This window comes from Rhinolophus sinicus, chromosome 2 (genome assembly GCF_057876585.1).
Source record: "Rhinolophus sinicus isolate RSI-liver-muscle chromosome 2, RSI-T2T, whole genome shotgun sequence".
In the NCBI taxonomy this organism is placed as follows: domain Eukaryota; kingdom Metazoa; phylum Chordata; class Mammalia; order Chiroptera; family Rhinolophidae; genus Rhinolophus; species Rhinolophus sinicus.
In genome coordinates, this window is record NC_142502.1 from 53,061,238 (window position 1) to 53,080,120 (window position 18,883).

The 18,883-nt window shown below is 36.4% G+C and overlaps 1 protein-coding gene across 2 annotated transcripts in view; it reads left to right on the forward strand.

The window, feature by feature from the left end:
* Nucleotides 1-16,176, forward strand: part of SIM1 (SIM bHLH transcription factor 1) — a 71,924-nt gene extending 55,748 nt beyond the window's left edge. For both annotated transcript variants that reach the window (XM_088795537.1, XM_088795538.1), the window contains 2 exons: nucleotides 8,292-8,697; nucleotides 10,716-16,176. In XM_088795537.1, coding sequence (XP_088651663.1) covers nucleotides 8,292-8,697; nucleotides 10,716-11,446 — 1,137 coding nt within the window. In that variant the 3' untranslated portion in view covers nucleotides 11,447-16,176. The remainder of the gene's footprint in view (nucleotides 1-8,291; nucleotides 8,698-10,715) is intronic.
* Nucleotides 16,177-18,883: the final 2,707 nt, after the last annotated feature.

Consider the following 18,883-nt stretch of genomic DNA (forward strand, 5'->3'; position numbering starts at 1 on the left):
AGTAGACCAGGGTCCTTCCATATTTGAGTCCAATGAATGCTGCTTTTACTAGAATTCCTCGTTAATAACTTTAAATTACGTTTTATACACAAATTATTAATACTCAGTAATGAAAACAAAACTATTTAAATTATTCAGTTATAGCTTTATTACAGCAAGTTTCCATGTCTTCAGAAAAAAATGTGTTTTTTTTTATGGCTTTGTCTCTAATTCTATAAAAATAAGACATAAGCTTACTATGAGGGATTTTTTATTTTTATTTTAGAACATTCATTTTATTATGCAAGAATAATAAAGTATTCCTGTATACTAAACCCAGGCTCACCAATGCTTGATGTTTTGTGCTATTTGCTTTGTCATTTTCTCTCTCTCTTTTCCCCTCCATCTTCCCTCATTATTTTTTCTGAACCATTTTCAAGTAGGTTCCATATATGATGCCGCCTTACCTGAACCTTAATACTTCAGTGTGTATTGCTTGGTCTAATTCTAATCCCTTAGAGGTGGAAAACGGCAGTTTCTGTGAGGTATTGTCAAAAGCCTTTCCACAGTGTTTGCGTCAGTTTGCATCCCCACCAGCAATATGGTGGAGTACTGTTTCCTGACACTCTGCCAGATAATGTATTGTCAAGTTTTTGGATTTTCACTAATTTGATCATTCAGAAATGGTATCTCAGTGTTGTTTTAATTTGTATTTATCTTATTAAAATGTTAAACATTTTTTCATATGTTTAAGGGCTATTATAATATTTTTTTGTGAATAGTTTATGTCTTTTGACCATTTTTTATTGTGGTTTCTTTGGTTATTTTTCTAACTTTTGAATTAAGAATTGAATTTATTTTTATTCTTTTTATTGGTTTACATATCTAACTGTGTATGCCATAAATCTATATATGTAGTACTTTCATTATCTTTTCCGTAATTTATATAGTTTTCATTATCTTTTCTGAAATTCTGTAGTTTATGTTTGTATTTTGCCTATTTCCTCCAAAAGTTGTTTAATTTTTTTTCCAGGTGGTAGGGCTTTTTAAACAATTTATTTTTAATTTCTATTTTTCATTCATTGTAGTCAGAGTGTTGTTTATAATATTTCTATTTCATGAGGTTTACTGAGGTTTTCTTTGTAGCCTAATAAATTTTAATCAATTTTGATGATTAGTCAGCGTATGCTGAGAAGATTTATTCTTTATTATCAGTGTGTAAAATTCGATATATAGCTATAAAATTTAACTAATTGGTTTTGATTTTTTTTAAGTTTTCTGTAGTTTGTCTTTTTTCTTATTACTTTTTACAATCTACTTTACTTGTCTTATACTGAGAGTTGTGTCTTAGTCTCCTATTACTGGGATGCTTCTCTATTCTTCCTTGCATCTCCCGTAGTTTCTCCTTTATATAGGTGGTATTGCTATGTTATTTGATGAGTATGCAAGAAGAAAAAAATGTTTTAAAGCAAGAGAGTGAAATGATTATATAAGAGTTTCACGAAGATCTCTAAGGTGCCTAGGTTCTGGGAACCCCCAACCCCAGGCCAAATTGGGGGTTCCTGGGGCTCATTTGTTTTTCCTCTGTCAGAAATACAGAAAGTAGAATGGTGGCGTCCAGAGGCTGGAGGGAGGGGAAAGTGGGGGAGTTATTGTTTAATGGGTATACAGTTTCAGTTTTGCAAGATAAAGAGTTCTGGCTGGAGATGGGCGATGATAATGGTTGCACGGAAAGGTGAATGTACTTACTGCCATCGAATTGTAACACTTAAAAATCAGAAAGATAGAACGTTTTATGTGTATATTACCACAGTTAAAAATAATTAAGAAAAAGAAAGGGAACAATTAAAAAGGTCCAGGAAGTGGAAAAAAAATTGACGCTGTAGATATTCATGTATAGGTTTTTGTATTAATATTATTTTCATTTATCTGGAACATGTCCAGGATTGAATATAGTAGTTGCACTTTCAATTTTTTTAGAAATTGCCAAACTGTTTTGTAAGAGGCTGTACCATTTCACATTCCCACCAGCAATGTATGAGTGATCCGGTTTTCCTGCATCTTTTTATCAGCGTTTGGTATTGTCACTTTTTATAGTAGCCAGTCTAATAGGCATGTAATAATATTTCACTGTAGTTTTAATTAGCATCTCCCTAATTGCTAATGATGTTGACCATCCTTTCATGTGATTGTCGTCTAGATATCTACTTGGCAAAATGTCTCTTCACGTCATTTGCTTTCTTTTTTTTTTTTTTTTTAAATATTGGGAGTTCTTGATATATTCTAGATACTAATCCTTGTGAATATGTGGTTTGCAAATTTTTCCTCCCTGTCTGCAACTTATCTTTTTATCCCCTTAATAGGGTCAGTTGCAGAGCAAAGATTTAATTTTGATCAAGTCTAATTTACCAAAATTGTTGTTGTTGTTTTAATGCATTGTATTTTTGGCATCAAGAAGTCTTTATCTAGCTCCAGGTCTTGAAGATTTTTTTTTTGTTTTCTAAGAGCTTTACAATTTTACTGTTTATATTAATTCTGTGGTCCATTTGAGTTAATTTTTATATAAGGTATGAGACTTAGGTTGAGGTTCATTTTATTTTTGCCTATGGGTGTACAATTACTCCAACATCATTTGTTAAGTCTGTCTTTCCTTTATTGAATTGCTTTTGCATCTTTGTCAAAAATCATTTGGGCATATTTAGGTGGACTTACTTTTGGGTTCTCTGTTTTGTTCTGTTGATCTGTGCATCTATTTCTCCATCAGTACTACACAGTTATGATTACTGTGCCTTACGGTAATTCTTAAAGTTGGGTACACAGATTCTCTCACTTTATTATTCTTTTTCAAATTGTTTTAACAATTCTAGTTCCTTTGTTTTCTATATAAATATTATATATATATATATATATATATATATATATATATATATATATATATATAGAAAAAATTCTATCTTCTTTTAACTACTTTCTCTGATCCTTTTATTTCTCTATCCCTTTTTTGTTTCTTTATAGTTTTTTCAGCCTTTCTTTAATTTCCCTTTTTAAATTTTCATTTAAATCTGTTCTCCTTTTCACAACTTGTAACTCATTCTTCATTAATTCAATTTCTTTGAGTTTGGTCAGTTTTTATTGCATTTTTTCCCCTATTTTGTGATTATTTTATTTTACTTTTTTTGTCTATTTCTTAGTTTTAAATTTGTGATTCCAGGTATTGTGCACTCATGTGTATATGTTGTGTATGTATGTGTGTGGGTGTGTGTGTCTCCAAATGCTTGTTGAGGGTACTTATTACAGTTTGGAGTATTTGTTGTCTTACAATTTTCCTATGTTGCATGGTTGGTTATTTGATGAGAATAAAAATATCCAGCTGAGGTGTTTGTATTTCCATTTTCATGTTTTTTTCCTATAGGAGTTTTATAGGGAGTTTAATTTTTGTCCCTGTTCCTTGGCATTTCATGGGCTGTGTTACTACTTCTAGAGTACCCTTCCTGTCAGATCTGTGAAAGTGTTTGTAAATGGGTGATGGTGGTGGTAGACAGAGGAAGGAGCATAGATAGGACTTGCCTGTCTTATGTTTCTTTCCTGTTTCCTGGATCCTTAATTACCCCCTTACTTCTTTCCTTTTACTGCTGTCCTCAGTTTACTTTCTTCTCTTATGGAAATGACACTTATTTCCTTCATTGAGTTTCCTTATTGAGTTTGCTTCATTTTGAGCCCCTTTACTGTGGCCAGTGCTGCGAAGCACCAACTACTGATTTGGGCTCATATTTTGGCACTTATTTGTGTTTTACTTTTACTTTCTGAGGATGATTTTGTCTGTTTTGCCAATATCCTAAATCTCTCTCTCTCTCTCTCTCTCTCTCTCTCTCGCTCTCGCTCTCGCTCTCTCTCTCTCGTCTCTTAAACATCCCCTGACCCTTATCTCTGCACCCACAGGCTCATAGCAGTTGCTGTTGGACTTTCTTTTACTTCTAAATAATTTTAAGTTTGAAGTTTGGCATATTCTCCCACCATGTTTCCCCCAAAATAATACCTGGTCTTATATTAATTTTTGCTCCAAAAGACGCATTAGGGTTTATGTTCACAGGATGTCATCCTGAAAAATCATGCTAGTGCTTATTTTCTAGTTAGGTTTCATTTTCAGGGAAACACGGTAGTAATAATGATAGCATGGGTCATGTTCGATTTAATTTGTGTTCCTTGATGACCATGTAGGTTCTAGGGAAGGATGTGTAGAGAGATATAGATTTCAAATGGCTGCCATTGTCCTTCATACTCAGAAGTCCCTAGAATATGAGGTCTGACAATTAAGTTCGCGAACTCATCCTAGAAAAAGTGCTACATACCTCATTGCTGAATATCACTATTGTCACCTTTGAAGTACTCCCCTTGAGAAGCTATGCACTAATGCCAGCACCTAGTCCACCCTTCAAAGCAATTTTGGAACTCTTTTTCTGGAATGGCCTTCAGAGCTGTCATCGTATTACCCTTGATGTCCTTAATGTCATCAAAATGTCTCCCTTTCAATCTTTTCTTTATCTTCTGGTAAAGAAAGAAGTCACTGGGGGCCAGATCAGGTGAGTAGGGAGGGTGTTCCAATATAGTTATTTGTTTACTGGCTAAAAACTCCCTCACAGACAGTGCCGTGTGAGCTGGTGCATTGTCATGATGCAAGAGCCATGAATTGTTGGTGAAGAGTTCAGGTCTTCTAATTTTTTCATGCAACCTTTTCAGTACTTCCAAATAACTTGGTTAATTGTCCAGTTGGTACAAATTAATAATGCATAATCCCTCTGAAAGAAAAAAAGGTTAGCAATATCGTTGCAACAAAAATCACAAACTTAATTGTCAGACAATTTTAATTTATTGTCTAAAAGTTATCATGCAATCCCTATAAAACTTGTGCTATAATGGGATTTTTGGGGAAAAATTGACATAATAAAATTATAACTTATAATTATAACTTATAATTCTAATTATAACTTATTATAGCTTTCTTCTTATAACCATGACAATAAGAATTCTTGGACATGGACTGTAGTTCTACATAATTTATCTTCTTCAAATAATTGAAATATAGGGACAGGCATATGAATCATGTATTTCAACACTAGAAAGGATAGCAAATAACGATTGTATCATATAGCGTTTTAGAGCTGAAAGATAAGTTCTAGAAAGCTGAATGTAACCAACATGTCATCGTATAGATGAAGCTAAGAAAGAGAAGGTAATCTGTCCAAGGTTACCCTGAGAGTTGCAAACAGCGATTGACCTGGAACCAAGTTCTCTTGGCTCCCTATTCCTAGTGTCTCTTCCATTAAATGGTCCCAATTCTGGATCAGCCTTTGGTAGGTTAAATAACATTGTGACCCTTTTCCTGTTGGGACAAAAGAAATTAAATCCCTTGCCTACGATGGCACATGTAGTAAACATCAAAAGTAGGTGGGAGGAAGACCAGGAGCGTTGTTAAGCAACATCCATTTGCCATGCTGCACATGATGCTTATATTGGCCGGCTGCCTTCCTCCCTTTCCACTCCCTTTCTTTCCTCTAATACTTAACACCTGAAATATTTCAGATCAAATTACAGAGTTGTCTGGTTCTCTACAGAGTTTACAGCTAGTGCAGTTCCTTTCAGAGGGATGGATGTGGCTCAGAGTTTTGATGGTGCACACAGTTGCAAGTTTACAGGTCTTGAAAAACAGGTTTACGGAGAGCCTTTCCCTCTGTGCCTCTAAAGCAATGTGAGATCTTGGTCTAACTCAACCACCCAATTTCTGCCTGCTTGAAGGGCAGAGTACTTGCTGTGGTAGTTTCCTGACTATTGACAAGAGCCTTATCCATCAAATTCTTCTTTGGATGCTCTTGAAATGTGTACCTCATGTATGCCAGGGTTATCTCGTGTTGAATTTTCTTTGTGAGCGAATAACAGAATGTTCTTTTCTACTGCGTCAATAGCACTTTCCCATATACACTCAGGAAAAGCCTTTTCCCCTCTCGACAGGGCTCAGAAGTCTTGACTGGAGTACTTCAGAAATAGGCCTGGTTTATACTTTTGTCAAAAAAGCAGAGTCTGGGCAATTCCTAGGTTGGAATAGCACAGATGATCTGAATTTTTCCTAGCAAGCGCATGGACGGTGTTTCCATGAGGCTAATGTATGGCACTCTGATCCTCATTCAGTAAGAAGTGGGGGTGCCAACCCTTGCTTGATGAAAGTGAAGGTGGCATTTTGTGAAAAGAGAGGCTGGTGTTCATGGCAAGAAAAAGCCGACGGCAGGTGGAGGTGCGTTGTAGGAAATGAAGCTCAGGGTGCCTTGATGTGCCCATCTTACAGTCCTGCAGGGAGAGGAGTTGGATCTACCGTTATTTTTTTCTTGATGGAATATGCTGAGAGTCTACATGTACGTGTGGAAAATAATTAATAATTAGGAATGTTGAAGGAAAAATGTTGAACCTGGAGTTTGCTCAGAACTTTGTCTTGGGTATGCTGTATTTATTAGCATACTTTGGAGTTCCCCAGAGGAATTTCTATACCTCATCTCTGTGGCTCCAAGAACCCCTAGGCAGAGCTGCCTGTTTGCACTGAGTTGGGAAGAGTCAGGATTCTTCCTTTTGCTCAGGGTGGTCCTAGCACGTGACAAGTCAAGAATAGTAGAGCCTAGGACTTTCTCCTCCCCCACCCCTCCTGGTGCACACACATGGCCATCCCTCTTTCTTCTGCGGTATGAAACAACGGAAAACGGACTTACATTTTGGTTCTTGAGACTGTAAAACAGTTCCTGCCACTTTTCTGGAAATCTCTCTCACATTGGACAATTTTTTTCTCTTCTGTCTTCCTTAACAGTGTTTCTCTTAAGTGTAAAATCATGGTTTGGAGTACAGGCTTTGAGGCCAGAGAGACTGTGGGGTGGTGGCTGTACCATTTTGTTAAAACTCTCAGTGATGTAGTTTCCTCATCTATAAAATGGAGATATGTTACTGTCCAGGTGGTTATTAGGATTCCATGATATAATATATTGTATATATATTGTACTGTATTGTATTGTGTGTGTGTGTGTGTGTGTGTGTGTGTGTGTGTATATATATATATATACACAATGATGTATATATATATATGTATATATACACACACAATGATTGGCACATTGCCAGGCACATAGTAAATTGTCAATAAATGGCATTTATTATTTATCATACCAGGAAACCTCTGTGCAGTACCTAGACTTGTCTTTCGCATTAGGTAACGCAAGACTGGTAGAAATTATATTACTGATGTTAGTGGCTCATGAGGACCTTCAAACTGAGCATACATCTTAGGAGGTCGGCTGAGCCTTTCATGTTTCTTTCCACACCAGAACAAATACTCTGGCAACAAGTAAGCAGCACGATTCCAACAAGGCACAGCATGGCCTGCAGCTGTGTTGTCCTGATGATCCTACACGTATTTGAAGTTTACTTTAGAAAGCAAGAAACACGCCTCAGTGAACAGGCCCAGCCTATATGGGCAGGACTTTTTTAAAGTTATATTGCAATTGAGTTAATTAAGCACTTATTAACTGTCCTACGGGTAGTCGGCACGGCCTGCAAAGAGTTCACTGGCCCACGTGGAGAGTAATGGTAGAGCACGTGGGTGCCTTCATCTGTATTTTTGTTTTGCTTTTTACTTCAGAAAACACACGAAAAGCAACTAGAAATAAAATATGAAGCTTTCTCGGACTCTCCCTTTGGCAACACCCTTTGGGTTGTGATGGAGAATTGGGGTTTGAATCTTGGCTCTGCCACCTGCTAACCCTGTGGCCTTGGGGAAATCATTTTCCCTCTTTGGGGCTTCCCTGTCCATACAATGGGTCACTAATATCTCCATTAAAGGGTTAATATAAGAACTATGTGGGGGATAATTCACATGAAGTACTTTCTTTTTTTTTTTTTTTTTGCATTCAGTTTTTTTTTTTTTAATTTTTATTTATTTATTTATTTTTTTAATTAGTTTCAGGTGCACGAGACAAAGCAAAACTTAGACGTTTATCATTTATATCCCTCACACTGAAGTACTTTCAACAGTGCCCCGCATTTAGTTCCACCCATGTTTGTTATCATTATTTTTATCTCCTCCTTTCAGCAGCCAAATGGAGTTTTCTTTTGAGGCATCACGACTGCTTATATGATTCTAAGTCAGGGGTGCCCACCAGCGTGGTGCTAGAGTGAGTCTTATTTTGGTGCCTTAAGCCCGGTATGACTAGGGGTGCTTGCAGAGTACAAACGCTATTTGTTTTAAAAAAACAATGTACTTTTCACCCTCTCGGTTTCAGTATTCGGGGTTTCACACGGAAAGATCGGAATCTGATCACGACAGCCAGTGGGGCGGAAGTCCCCTGACCGACACAGCCTCTCCGCAGCTCCTGGACCCCGCCGCCGACAGGCCAGGGTCTCAGCACGACGCTTCCTGCGCCTACAGACAGTTTTCCGACCGCAGCTCGCTCTGCTACGGCTTTGCGCTCGACCACTCCAGGCTGGTGGAGGAGAGGCATTTCCACACCCAGGCTTGCGAGGGAGGCCGGTGTGAGGCCGGCAGGTACTTCCTGGGAACGCCGCAGGCCGGGAGGGAGCCGTGGTGGGGCTCTCGCGCTGCTTTGCCCCTAACCAAGGCCTCCCCAGAAAGCCGAGAAGCCTATGAAAACAGCATGCCTCACATCGCTTCTGTCCATAGGATCCACGGTAAGGGCAGTTGAAATGACTCCTGAGCTTGCAGCCTTAGGCCCCTGGACACCTTTATAATACTCTAGGTTGGACCCTGGAGTGACTGACCCAGTGGTTTTCTCCTTTGAACTTACAAATCAGAAACTCACCAATGGGAGTTTAAAAACCAATTCCACTCTCTTTAAGTATATTCATTTTGCTGTTTGCCAAATACATTTATTTTGGACGGGCCACTAAAAACGATTCTCATTTTAAACATCAAAAAAAGTGTAGAAATTAAGTTAAAGTGAATTGTTGAGTAAGTCTATTGAATTTGTAGTATGCATGCATTTAAATTTCTTGTGTATTTTCTTTTGCATTCTCATGTTTCAAATGTGGGCTGAAGTAGTTTGGGGGCTCATCTAGCTGTGTTTCTCTATGAGGGCACCATTGGCATGTTAGGGGGCCGTCTTTGTATTATGGCCTGTCACTCACATCACCGGAAATTTAACCTCTCTGGTCCACTGGGCATTAAATGCCAGTAACTGCCGCCTTCCCCCATCGTTATGACAACCCACAGTGTCCCCTGTGAGTAAAGAATGGAGTGATATGTAGAAGCCATGGAGATTTTCACCTTGGGATTATAACATGGCTTTATGAACATGCAGAATTGGGCAATGGAATGAAAGCCTGTCCTGTTAGTAATACTCTTTGTTCATTTGAAAGGAAACTGGCCAAGGAGAGCTCATTCTGTTCCTTTCATGCTTGAGTCCATGCAGGTCCTTGAAACCCTCCCTATTTCATTAAAAGTCAGTGACATTAAGATGGATCTGACGGCCCTGATGTTACTTTTCATGCTGTGTGTGTCTTCAGGGTGAGAGATGTGCTACCCAATGTGGCACTCACCCCTAGAGCCTTCTGTCAGATACCACCCAGGCAGTGACTGCCTTCTGTGATTTTAATTTGTTTCTGGTTTTGCTTTTTATTTTTCTCATTTTACTTTGAGTTTCTCTAGTTTAGTAGACTGATACTGGAAACCCAGGGCAAAGGGCAATTACTTGTGGGAGAATGGAGTGAAGTGGAAATCCTGGCTTAACCTACATGATCTGGAAGAAAATATTAGAAATAAAATAAGAAGAGAAGGGAAAAGGAAAGCCATGAATAGTGTGATCCAGAGCTTCTCTGCTGCATTAAGCTCTTTACAGCTTTCACGTATCCCTTCCTGTTTCTCCCTTTTTATATTGACTGCAGACTGCTCTGAGAATAATTTAACTTAATTTATGGAATGTACTTTGGATGCAGTATTCCTCCATATTAAATCTCTCTCCTTGGTTCAGAATGGGTTGTTATTAACATTTTAATAATTTATTCTTTATTTCAGAAATAATCTAAGATACCAGTTATTATATGGTTTTGTGTGTAAGACTGAGGTTTTTACCACTAGATCTAAGAAGAAAATATTTATATTTTTGATTGGGACAAGGTATATACATATCCAGGCATACGTATATGTGTATTCTTAACCCTCAAACAGTTTAAAAAACAAACATTAGAGCTTTATTATAATTCTACTTGAGAAACATTTAGCAATATTAGCATTTTAAGTGATTGATTTGGAATTGAGAAAATAGTCCAGCCTATATCATTGTCTTCCTCAAACCCAACTGAAAGCATTTTCTAAGCATCAATTTAACATGACATTTTTCTAGAGAATAACATAAACCAAATGTTATGCATTTTTCTTTTATTATTTACAACTGGACAATGATGTGCACACATGAAGTATAAACCCATGTCACCATTTTGCTAATTGGCATTCACACCCATGAACAGGGTTTACCTTCTAAAAAACGTGTTACAAACTTCATCTGCACTTAAAGGCCACAGAACTATGAAATCCAGTACAATACTTTGACTTATGTGAGCCTGTGTCTGTTTCAAATATTGGTGCATTTATTAAAAATGAAAGATATAAGGTTTCTTTTAAAAAGAAATACCTGTACATTTTTGGGGATGAATTTTGAGACCACTGACTTTGTGCTTTTTCTAATTTCTAGGGCGAGGTCATTGGGATGAAGACAGTGTGGTCAGTTCTCCAGATCCTGGATCTGCCAGCGAATCAGGTGACCGATATCGCACTGAGCAGTATCAAAGTAGCCCACATGAACCTAGCAAAATTGAAACTCTGATAAGAGCCACCCAGCAAATGATTAAAGAAGAAGAGAACAGATTGCAGCTAAGGAAAGCCACTCCAGACCAACTGGCTTCCATTAATGGAGCTGGGAAAAAACACTCCCTCTGTTTTGCAAACTACCAACAGCCACCCCCGACAGGCGAAGTCTGCCATGGCTCCACTCTTGCCAACACTTCACCATGTGACCATATTCAGCAGAGAGAGGGAAAGATGCTGAGCCCCCACGAAAATGACTATGACAACAGTCCCACTGCACTGTCTCGGATAAGCAGTCCCAATTCGGATCGCATTTCCAAATCCAGTTTGATCCTAGCTAAAGACTATCTCCATTCGGATATGTCTCCTCATCAGACAGCAGGAGACCATCCTGCTGTCTCTCCAAACTGCTTTGGCTCTCACCGGCAGTATTTTGATAAGCATGCTTACACGTTAACTGGATATGCCCTGGAGCACTTATATGACAGTGAAACCATTAGAAACTATTCCTTGGGCTGTAATGGCTCACACTTTGATGTAACTTCCCATCTAAGGATGCAGCCAGACCCAGCACAAGGACACAAGGGAACATCTGTTATAATAACCAATGGAAGCTGATGTTTTTCCAAAATATTTTGTTCTTGAAGGTCTGAGACATATTTATAGTTAATGCCCCATGACCAGCATTTACTATGCTACAGATTGTTAGAGAGGATAATTTAAGTTACTGGGTATTTGACATGTGTTCCTTTGAAATCAAAGAAAACAGCACTAGCATTCAAGGTTATACACAGATAATGGAGTTAAAGTGAATACGCAAATTTCCCCTCTAACCAGAATAGATAAATTTTGAATTAAAAAATACTCACATAGGTTAAGTGAGCATCTATAGCACATGAAAGACTGATGGATTCCAACGTGACGTTGTGATGATCCAGTGAGTCTCATACAGACTGCTATCTACGCTTTACATGCAGAAATACAGATGATGGACCATAAGTACACCCCACATGGATAACTTTCCTTAAACCTGGCACATTAAGATTCCTAAAGAAATTTCCATTCCCAAAATAACTAAGAAAAAGATATGTCTTATAAACTGGTTTCTTCTTTGTGGTTTTAACCAGCCAGCTCATTTGGTTCAGATATAAATTAGGGAAATGGTTCTGGATATTATAAAAATGAGTTTTCACCTGGTATCCATTATAAGCAATCAGGAAGTGGTGATTTTTTTTTTTTTTTTTTAAACCTTGCTTTTGAGTTAGACAAGGAACAGGATCACATTGACATATCGGTAAGGGTTTTTCTAAAGTGAAAGTACTGATATGTTGGGACACACATCAAAAACCTGGTGTGCCCAATTGGAAATAGTTTAGTGAAGATGGAAAGGACAGAGGCAGAGATAAATGAAATAACATCTCAAAACAAACAAGGCTCAGAATATGTAATGAACATATTTTTGGGCCCATGGAACCAACCAAATAAAAAATTCAAACCAATTCACAAAGTAAAAAGGCTTATAAGTGCAAAAACAAACTAAGTAAAACCAGTGAAGTGCTACATGACAGCAGTGTAAGTGTTTGAAAACATTTCAAAGCACAGATGTGCAAATGTGACAACATGTGGAAAGCCTCAGGAGAGAGTCTAAGATAAAAGCTTAGGCTTGATAGACAAGTGATTCAAAGGGCAAGAGTGGTACCTCGACTGAAGGAACAGGCGAAGTGTTCATTTTCCTTATTGTTTGTAAGCAACAAAAAGAACAACTTGGTCATGTGAAACAGAAAAACTAGCAGACTCGATGCCAGGATGTCTGGATTCTGGTTTTGACCCTGCCTGTAACTTATTTTTGGAACATTAATGTATCAGTCACCATGCCTGGGTCCTCGTTTCTTCATCTGTATGGCAGTTCTAACATTCCATGGTTCTGTGGTTCATTGGTGTAGCAGAGCTGAACTTGTTAACCAGTTAACTCTCTGCTGTGAGTTTTCAAGACTGATCATTCTGGCTTTTCTGTACTCATAGAGGTCTAGATGCTTTGTAACTTAAGCAGGTGCATGGGCTTTTTTAGGCATGTATAGTTACAGACAACTTTCTAGTTCAGCCAAAATTTAGATGGTAGAAACTAATGAGGGAGAAGAAAAGTAAGTAAGATTTATTTAATGCACTATTATCTAATAATCAAAGCAAAGTGACATAAGTGATGAAAGAAGTTTCATAGGTAATATTTCCTAAGAGTCCCATGGATGAAACTCTTGCCATATTCAAAGAGGGAATGTATTGGAAGAAATTGATGTGTAATTTTGAAGACAGATCATGACATTGAACACTCAGGGATTAGTGCTATATTTTTACCATATAACACAATTATTTGGCAATCTAGAGGTAGGTGACAATCTGAATGACGATAATCTGAGAAATGAATTCTGGGTTGTTTGTACATGAAAAAGAGGCTACATAAAATTAAATATTTCTTGGGTATGACAGAGAAACATTTGTGCTGTAAATGGAAAAAGTGCAAGTAAGTGAGAAAGTTAGTGGTTATATATAGTTTCACAAAAGTTCAAACAATAAAAACTAAATTTTGAACTATACAAGCAAAAGTATTCAGCAATTTTGAGAAAAATATTTATGAGATACTCCTGGAATACTTAAAATGGATTTGTGATCATTTTGCAACATGAAGTAAAGTTTTAGGAATGCTAAAGATTTTGCAGAATTCTGTAGATGGATAAATGGTTCAAAGACACAGATATCTGAAGAATATGGTGTGTTTTGGAAAGGAAACTTATACAGATGGGTTTTACTGATCGATATATATTCTACTGAAAAGGTCAGAGTCATGCTATAAAGGAAATAGAATCTTAAGAATCAAGGAAAATGAACTGATATGAAAGAAAAGACTGTCACTAAAAAAATTTCAGTGGAATTTTATATGGAAGATAGTTTATCAAGGAAAAAAATTATAAACTCTACCAATAATGGGTAATCAGAAGGAATAATGCTCTTTAAAATGGTATGACCAATATTTTTAAGTGAGGACAGAGTTAACTAAATTATATATTAATTAAAATTTTGATAGATTGACCCAGTTTTAAATACAAACCATTTATTTACTTTATATGTCAATAATTTTATAGTAGCATATTTATTACCTTACATATAATACCTTACAGGCCCACAGTACTATATAACTTACATTGTCTGTAATGTGGCATGATTATTACAAAATGACCCAAGATAAGTTGAGACCATTATGGCAAGGTACCTTTTTAATATACTGTACACATAGACATGTTAAAATATATTTATCATCTACATTATTTTCTGTGAAGGAACAGATTGCCTCATAATGAAGATGTCATCTTTGTCTTTTTAAAATATGGGATGTAAAAGATGTATGTTCCCAATAACTTAATCAGTTAAAATTAAACTTAAATTGGCTTTAATTTTAATCCTTGATTTCTATAACTTTGTTAAATGCTGAGAATTGTGATACTTGATTGACATAGAGAGAGAAGTGTGATTTTTATATCATTTGGGAATTCAGACAAATGTGCTATATATCCAATTACTCTCAATTAATTAGATGAAACAAAGCTTATGCTTTCTAGTAATAGTAAAAGTATCTTTATTGCCTGTTTTACCTGCCTGCCCTACCTAATTAAAAAATTTGGATGACCAAAGAAATAAATGAATATCCCCTAGCTTTCTTGGAAAAATTTTGTTAAAACTATTATTGAGAATATACAGATTCGAAGTATTATTTTTGGATGCATAATATTAATGTCACAGTCACTACAGGTCAGACATGTAAGTGTGCTTCAGCTCCATCTTTTGACATACTATCTTGAATATAATGGTCTAGCTTTTCTAACCTATAATGCCTGATATAGGATGACATACATTGTGCTGATGTGATGTTCAAAATGAGACAGGATGCAATTAAAGTTTTGCCTTCAGTGTTTATACAGAAAACCCACTTATTCTTTCATGGTTTTATTTAATGGGATTAGAATATTTCCATTGGGTACTATTCTTAATTATCTCTACACCCTGCTGCCAGGCGATGCCTCTGGGCTGAGAATCCCACTTAAAATAAGCTTTAATGGAATCTTCTGGAAAATAATAATATGCTCCATTTCTTTTTCTTTTTGATGGGGGATGAGAATTGATTCAATAAAAGATCATTTGGAAAACAGGCATAGAGATTTTAAAATATAAAGAAATTTTACTAACAATTATCACCCCAATAAAATTTAATTAAAAAATAAAAGAAAGGATCCCTCGCAAGACCTAGACCAATTCAATTTGATAGAAGACACTACAGCTAAAGAGACACTCTGAATACATGTATGACATTTCATAGCTCTCTGTCTCCCTCTCTCTCTCAAGAGCAGGATGTTACTAAGATGTTCAGCGCAATTCTATTGGTACTACCGTGTTTCCCCCAAAATAAGACCTAACTGGAAAATAAACCCTAGCATGATTTTTTCAGGGTGACATCCCCTGAACAGAAGCCCTAATGTGTCTTTTGGAGCAAAAATTAATGTAAGACCCGGTCTTATTTTCGGGGAAACACGGTGGTAGAATTTGCAAGTGACAGAATGAATACTGATGACTGGAAAACTGAGGATTTAGCTATTTGAGGATTACTTGCTTTTTCCAATGAAATAGTTCACACTTTAATATACTCTCTTTAAAGAGTTTGAATGCTCCAGTTCACTCAAAACACAGGATATAGGCATACATCCTATTTTCTAAATGACTTAATAAATCCTATGGTTCTTCAAATAAGTGATTCAACTTTCATGTAAATGTTAGTTTTTGCAAGCAGGAATTTGACTCGAAGTCAGCAAAATCTATTGGTTAGTTCTTACTGGGAAATGCATTGTGGATAAAACATTATCATTCTAAACTTTAAATGAAGGACAGAACAGCTATGAACATATGGAAAAGATCTTACATAGAAAATGTTCTTAGGGGAAATTTCTGTGCGGTGCTCATTTCTTGTGCACAAGAGTTGTACAAGTAGTGCTTAAGTAAAAAAGTGAGATTGTGTTCATATCCAAATAGGGGTTTGTTCAGAGTTCCTTCAGTCTATATGCAGAAAGGCTGTGGTTACACAAACACACACACACGCAAATGTAAAGCAAGTAACAAGATTCTATTCTGCTGTGCTCCTTAAAAACTGATGGTTCACACAAGAAATCCTAATTAATAATTTTAAACCAAACATTTATAGTTTTATTGTAATTTTGCTGCATGGGGCTTTGCTTTCATAAACCTATATAGTGAAAAATTTGTCCTAATTTGCTGATCAGGAACACATTTAATCCCAGTTGAATTTACACCCTGCAACCCTAGTGTGTTTACATTTCAAAAGAAATGAAATTGGCGTGAAAAAGTTTTTAGAAGTACTGTAACTTTTTTTCCAAAGGGACATATTTCAAAAAATGAAACATATGAGTAGGCACTTCAAAAAAGATAAAATATTTTATGTTTGTTTTTTGACTGACATGCTATAAAAAGGATTATATTTGCGAAAGAAGATACTGATTGCCAATATTTCAAATATCATCTTGCAATGTATAGTTTTTAGTGACATCGTAGTACAAATTTGTAATTTGAACTTTTACTTTGGAATGTAAAGTAGAAAATATTAGCTATGTCAATGATACCTTGCAAAGTGTTCTCATTTATAATTATTTATATTGTAAATAGCTTTCTGAAGTAAATTCGAAGTTAATGTGCATAAAATGTATTTATTATGTGAGGAATTTTTTTGGTTTAAAATACATTTACCAATACGCTGTGTGAGTCTGAATTATTCATTGAAAGAGAAATCTCTATAGGACAAAACAGACTGTCAACCAGAAGATTAGAACTGTAAAGAAAAAAGGGCCATGTTAGCTCTAGATTCTGTTGGAGTGGATAATGGACACACACACACACACACACACACACTTTTTACGAGACCTACCAATAGAAGCTTACACGTAGTCATGGTAATTATTAAGTAATTAGACACTAGAGAATGTTTTTTTGATTCTTCATTAGAACGTCTGAAACAGGACTTCTTTGGTTTCCACTTTGCTAAAATAAACCAAGAATTTGAAAGTATGGATTCCATTTTTTAATGTCCAAGAGAAAAGAAAACTGTTAATACTGAGATTATTTAGTTTGCTGCATTATTTGCTGAGATTATTTGTTTTGAATGCAAAAACACATTAAAAAACACATCTTGCATAATTTTTATTTCGGATTCCAAAGTAGTTTTTAAATTTAGAATTAAGAATTAAAGCCAAACAAAAATAGATTGCCAGGTAATTCTCTCTTAAGCATTTTCATAGCACCCAACATGTTTTTTTTTTTTTTTTTTCTCCAGGGATTTCTGATTTACCTTGATATACTCCAGAAATTGTCAACCATTAGCCAATTTAAAACACCTGCACAATATATTTTTAACTCAATGAAGATGTTGTTTGTATTTCATATTTTTTTTGACAAAGCTGCATGAAATATTGCCATTAATATAGCATTTATCAGATATTTTACGATTCTTTAAATATTTGTTTTGGTTCTTTCATTTCTGAAAATAAAATTGTTCTCACGTGCTTTATACTTTAAAATAACCGCACTTCCACTTTAACCCACAACATCTATGTAATACCTATTATTAGGTTGGTGCAAGCGTAATTGCGGTTTAAAAGGTTAAAAATAAATGCAAAAACCACAATTACGTTTGCACCAACCTAATATATGTCCCCAAAGGGCTAGACACCAAGGGCACACACAGGGTCTTTGGTTTTCCTCATATGCTTTGGCAATGTAAAGTCTTTAAATCATCATAAAAATGACAAGCATTTTTTGAATCATCATGTGCCAGGTACTGAACCAAGCTCAGATTATCACTGAAGTCTGAGTAGAGAACATCACAGAGGGACATATCGATATGTCCATTTCATTAATAAGGACAGTGAGACTCAGAGTGGTTACGTAACTTAGTGACATAGCCAGTAAGTGGTGGAGCTGAAAAATGAACCCAGACAGCTCTACCCCAAAACTTTACCTTACTTCCTTCTGCTTTCTTTGTGTAATAATAATAATAATAAAGAAGTGAAAGAAAACATTGTCTAAATGGTGGTTGCTCAATACAGTGAATGGTGGCTCCAGTAGCCCCATGTACGCTCTTCGGGCTGGGTTGTAGTTCTTCATTATTATGCTCACACATGATGACCAGCCTGAGTGAGGCAGAGGCCAAACCTGCTGCTGTCTTACACAATATTCTGCCTTTCTGATGAAAGAGTGTTCTTACATTTCTTTTAGATGACTATGATACCAAGAAAAGCCTGGGGCACGATAAGCTACAGTCAAATTATTATCCTAACAGGATCTCCATGATACTTGAAAAGAAATTTGAGCCTGTCTCAATTAACAAAATACAAGTGGCTTAATTTGTAATTTAGAAAAAAATTATACATTTTTTTCACCCAACGTTTTCAAGATAGCCAAAACAAAAGTATTACAGTGGTACCTCAGTTTTCAAATGTCTCCATTGACGAACATTTTGGTTTATGAACGCCGTAAACCCAGAAGTAAATGCTCCGGTTTTCAAACACGACTCAGAAGTTGACCACGTCACACGGCTTCCACTGAGTGCAAGATCCTGAGGCCTAGCTGTCAGCTGTTTTCGAATGTTTCGAATGTTTCGAATTCGTGGATTACGTTCGAAAACAGAGGTACCACTGTACTTTTTAACAATAGTCCATGAACACCATTTTGTTTCATGAAAAGCTTTCCTTCCTCTTTGGAAGACAAACATACAACCAAAGCCCGCTTTACCAAGAACTGCTATGTGTCGATATCGCCTGTATTATCGAGGGGCCTGGTTCCCAGGGTGCTCTGTGGATAGAGGTTACAGGACTGTTGCAACTATCACATTATCATTTGAAAGAAAACTGCCCCAAAGTTATCTGACAGGGTGGCTGCCCTCAGAACACAGATAACTCCTTTAAGATGTCTTAAAGTGATGGCGTGAACCTGCTGGAATCAGTC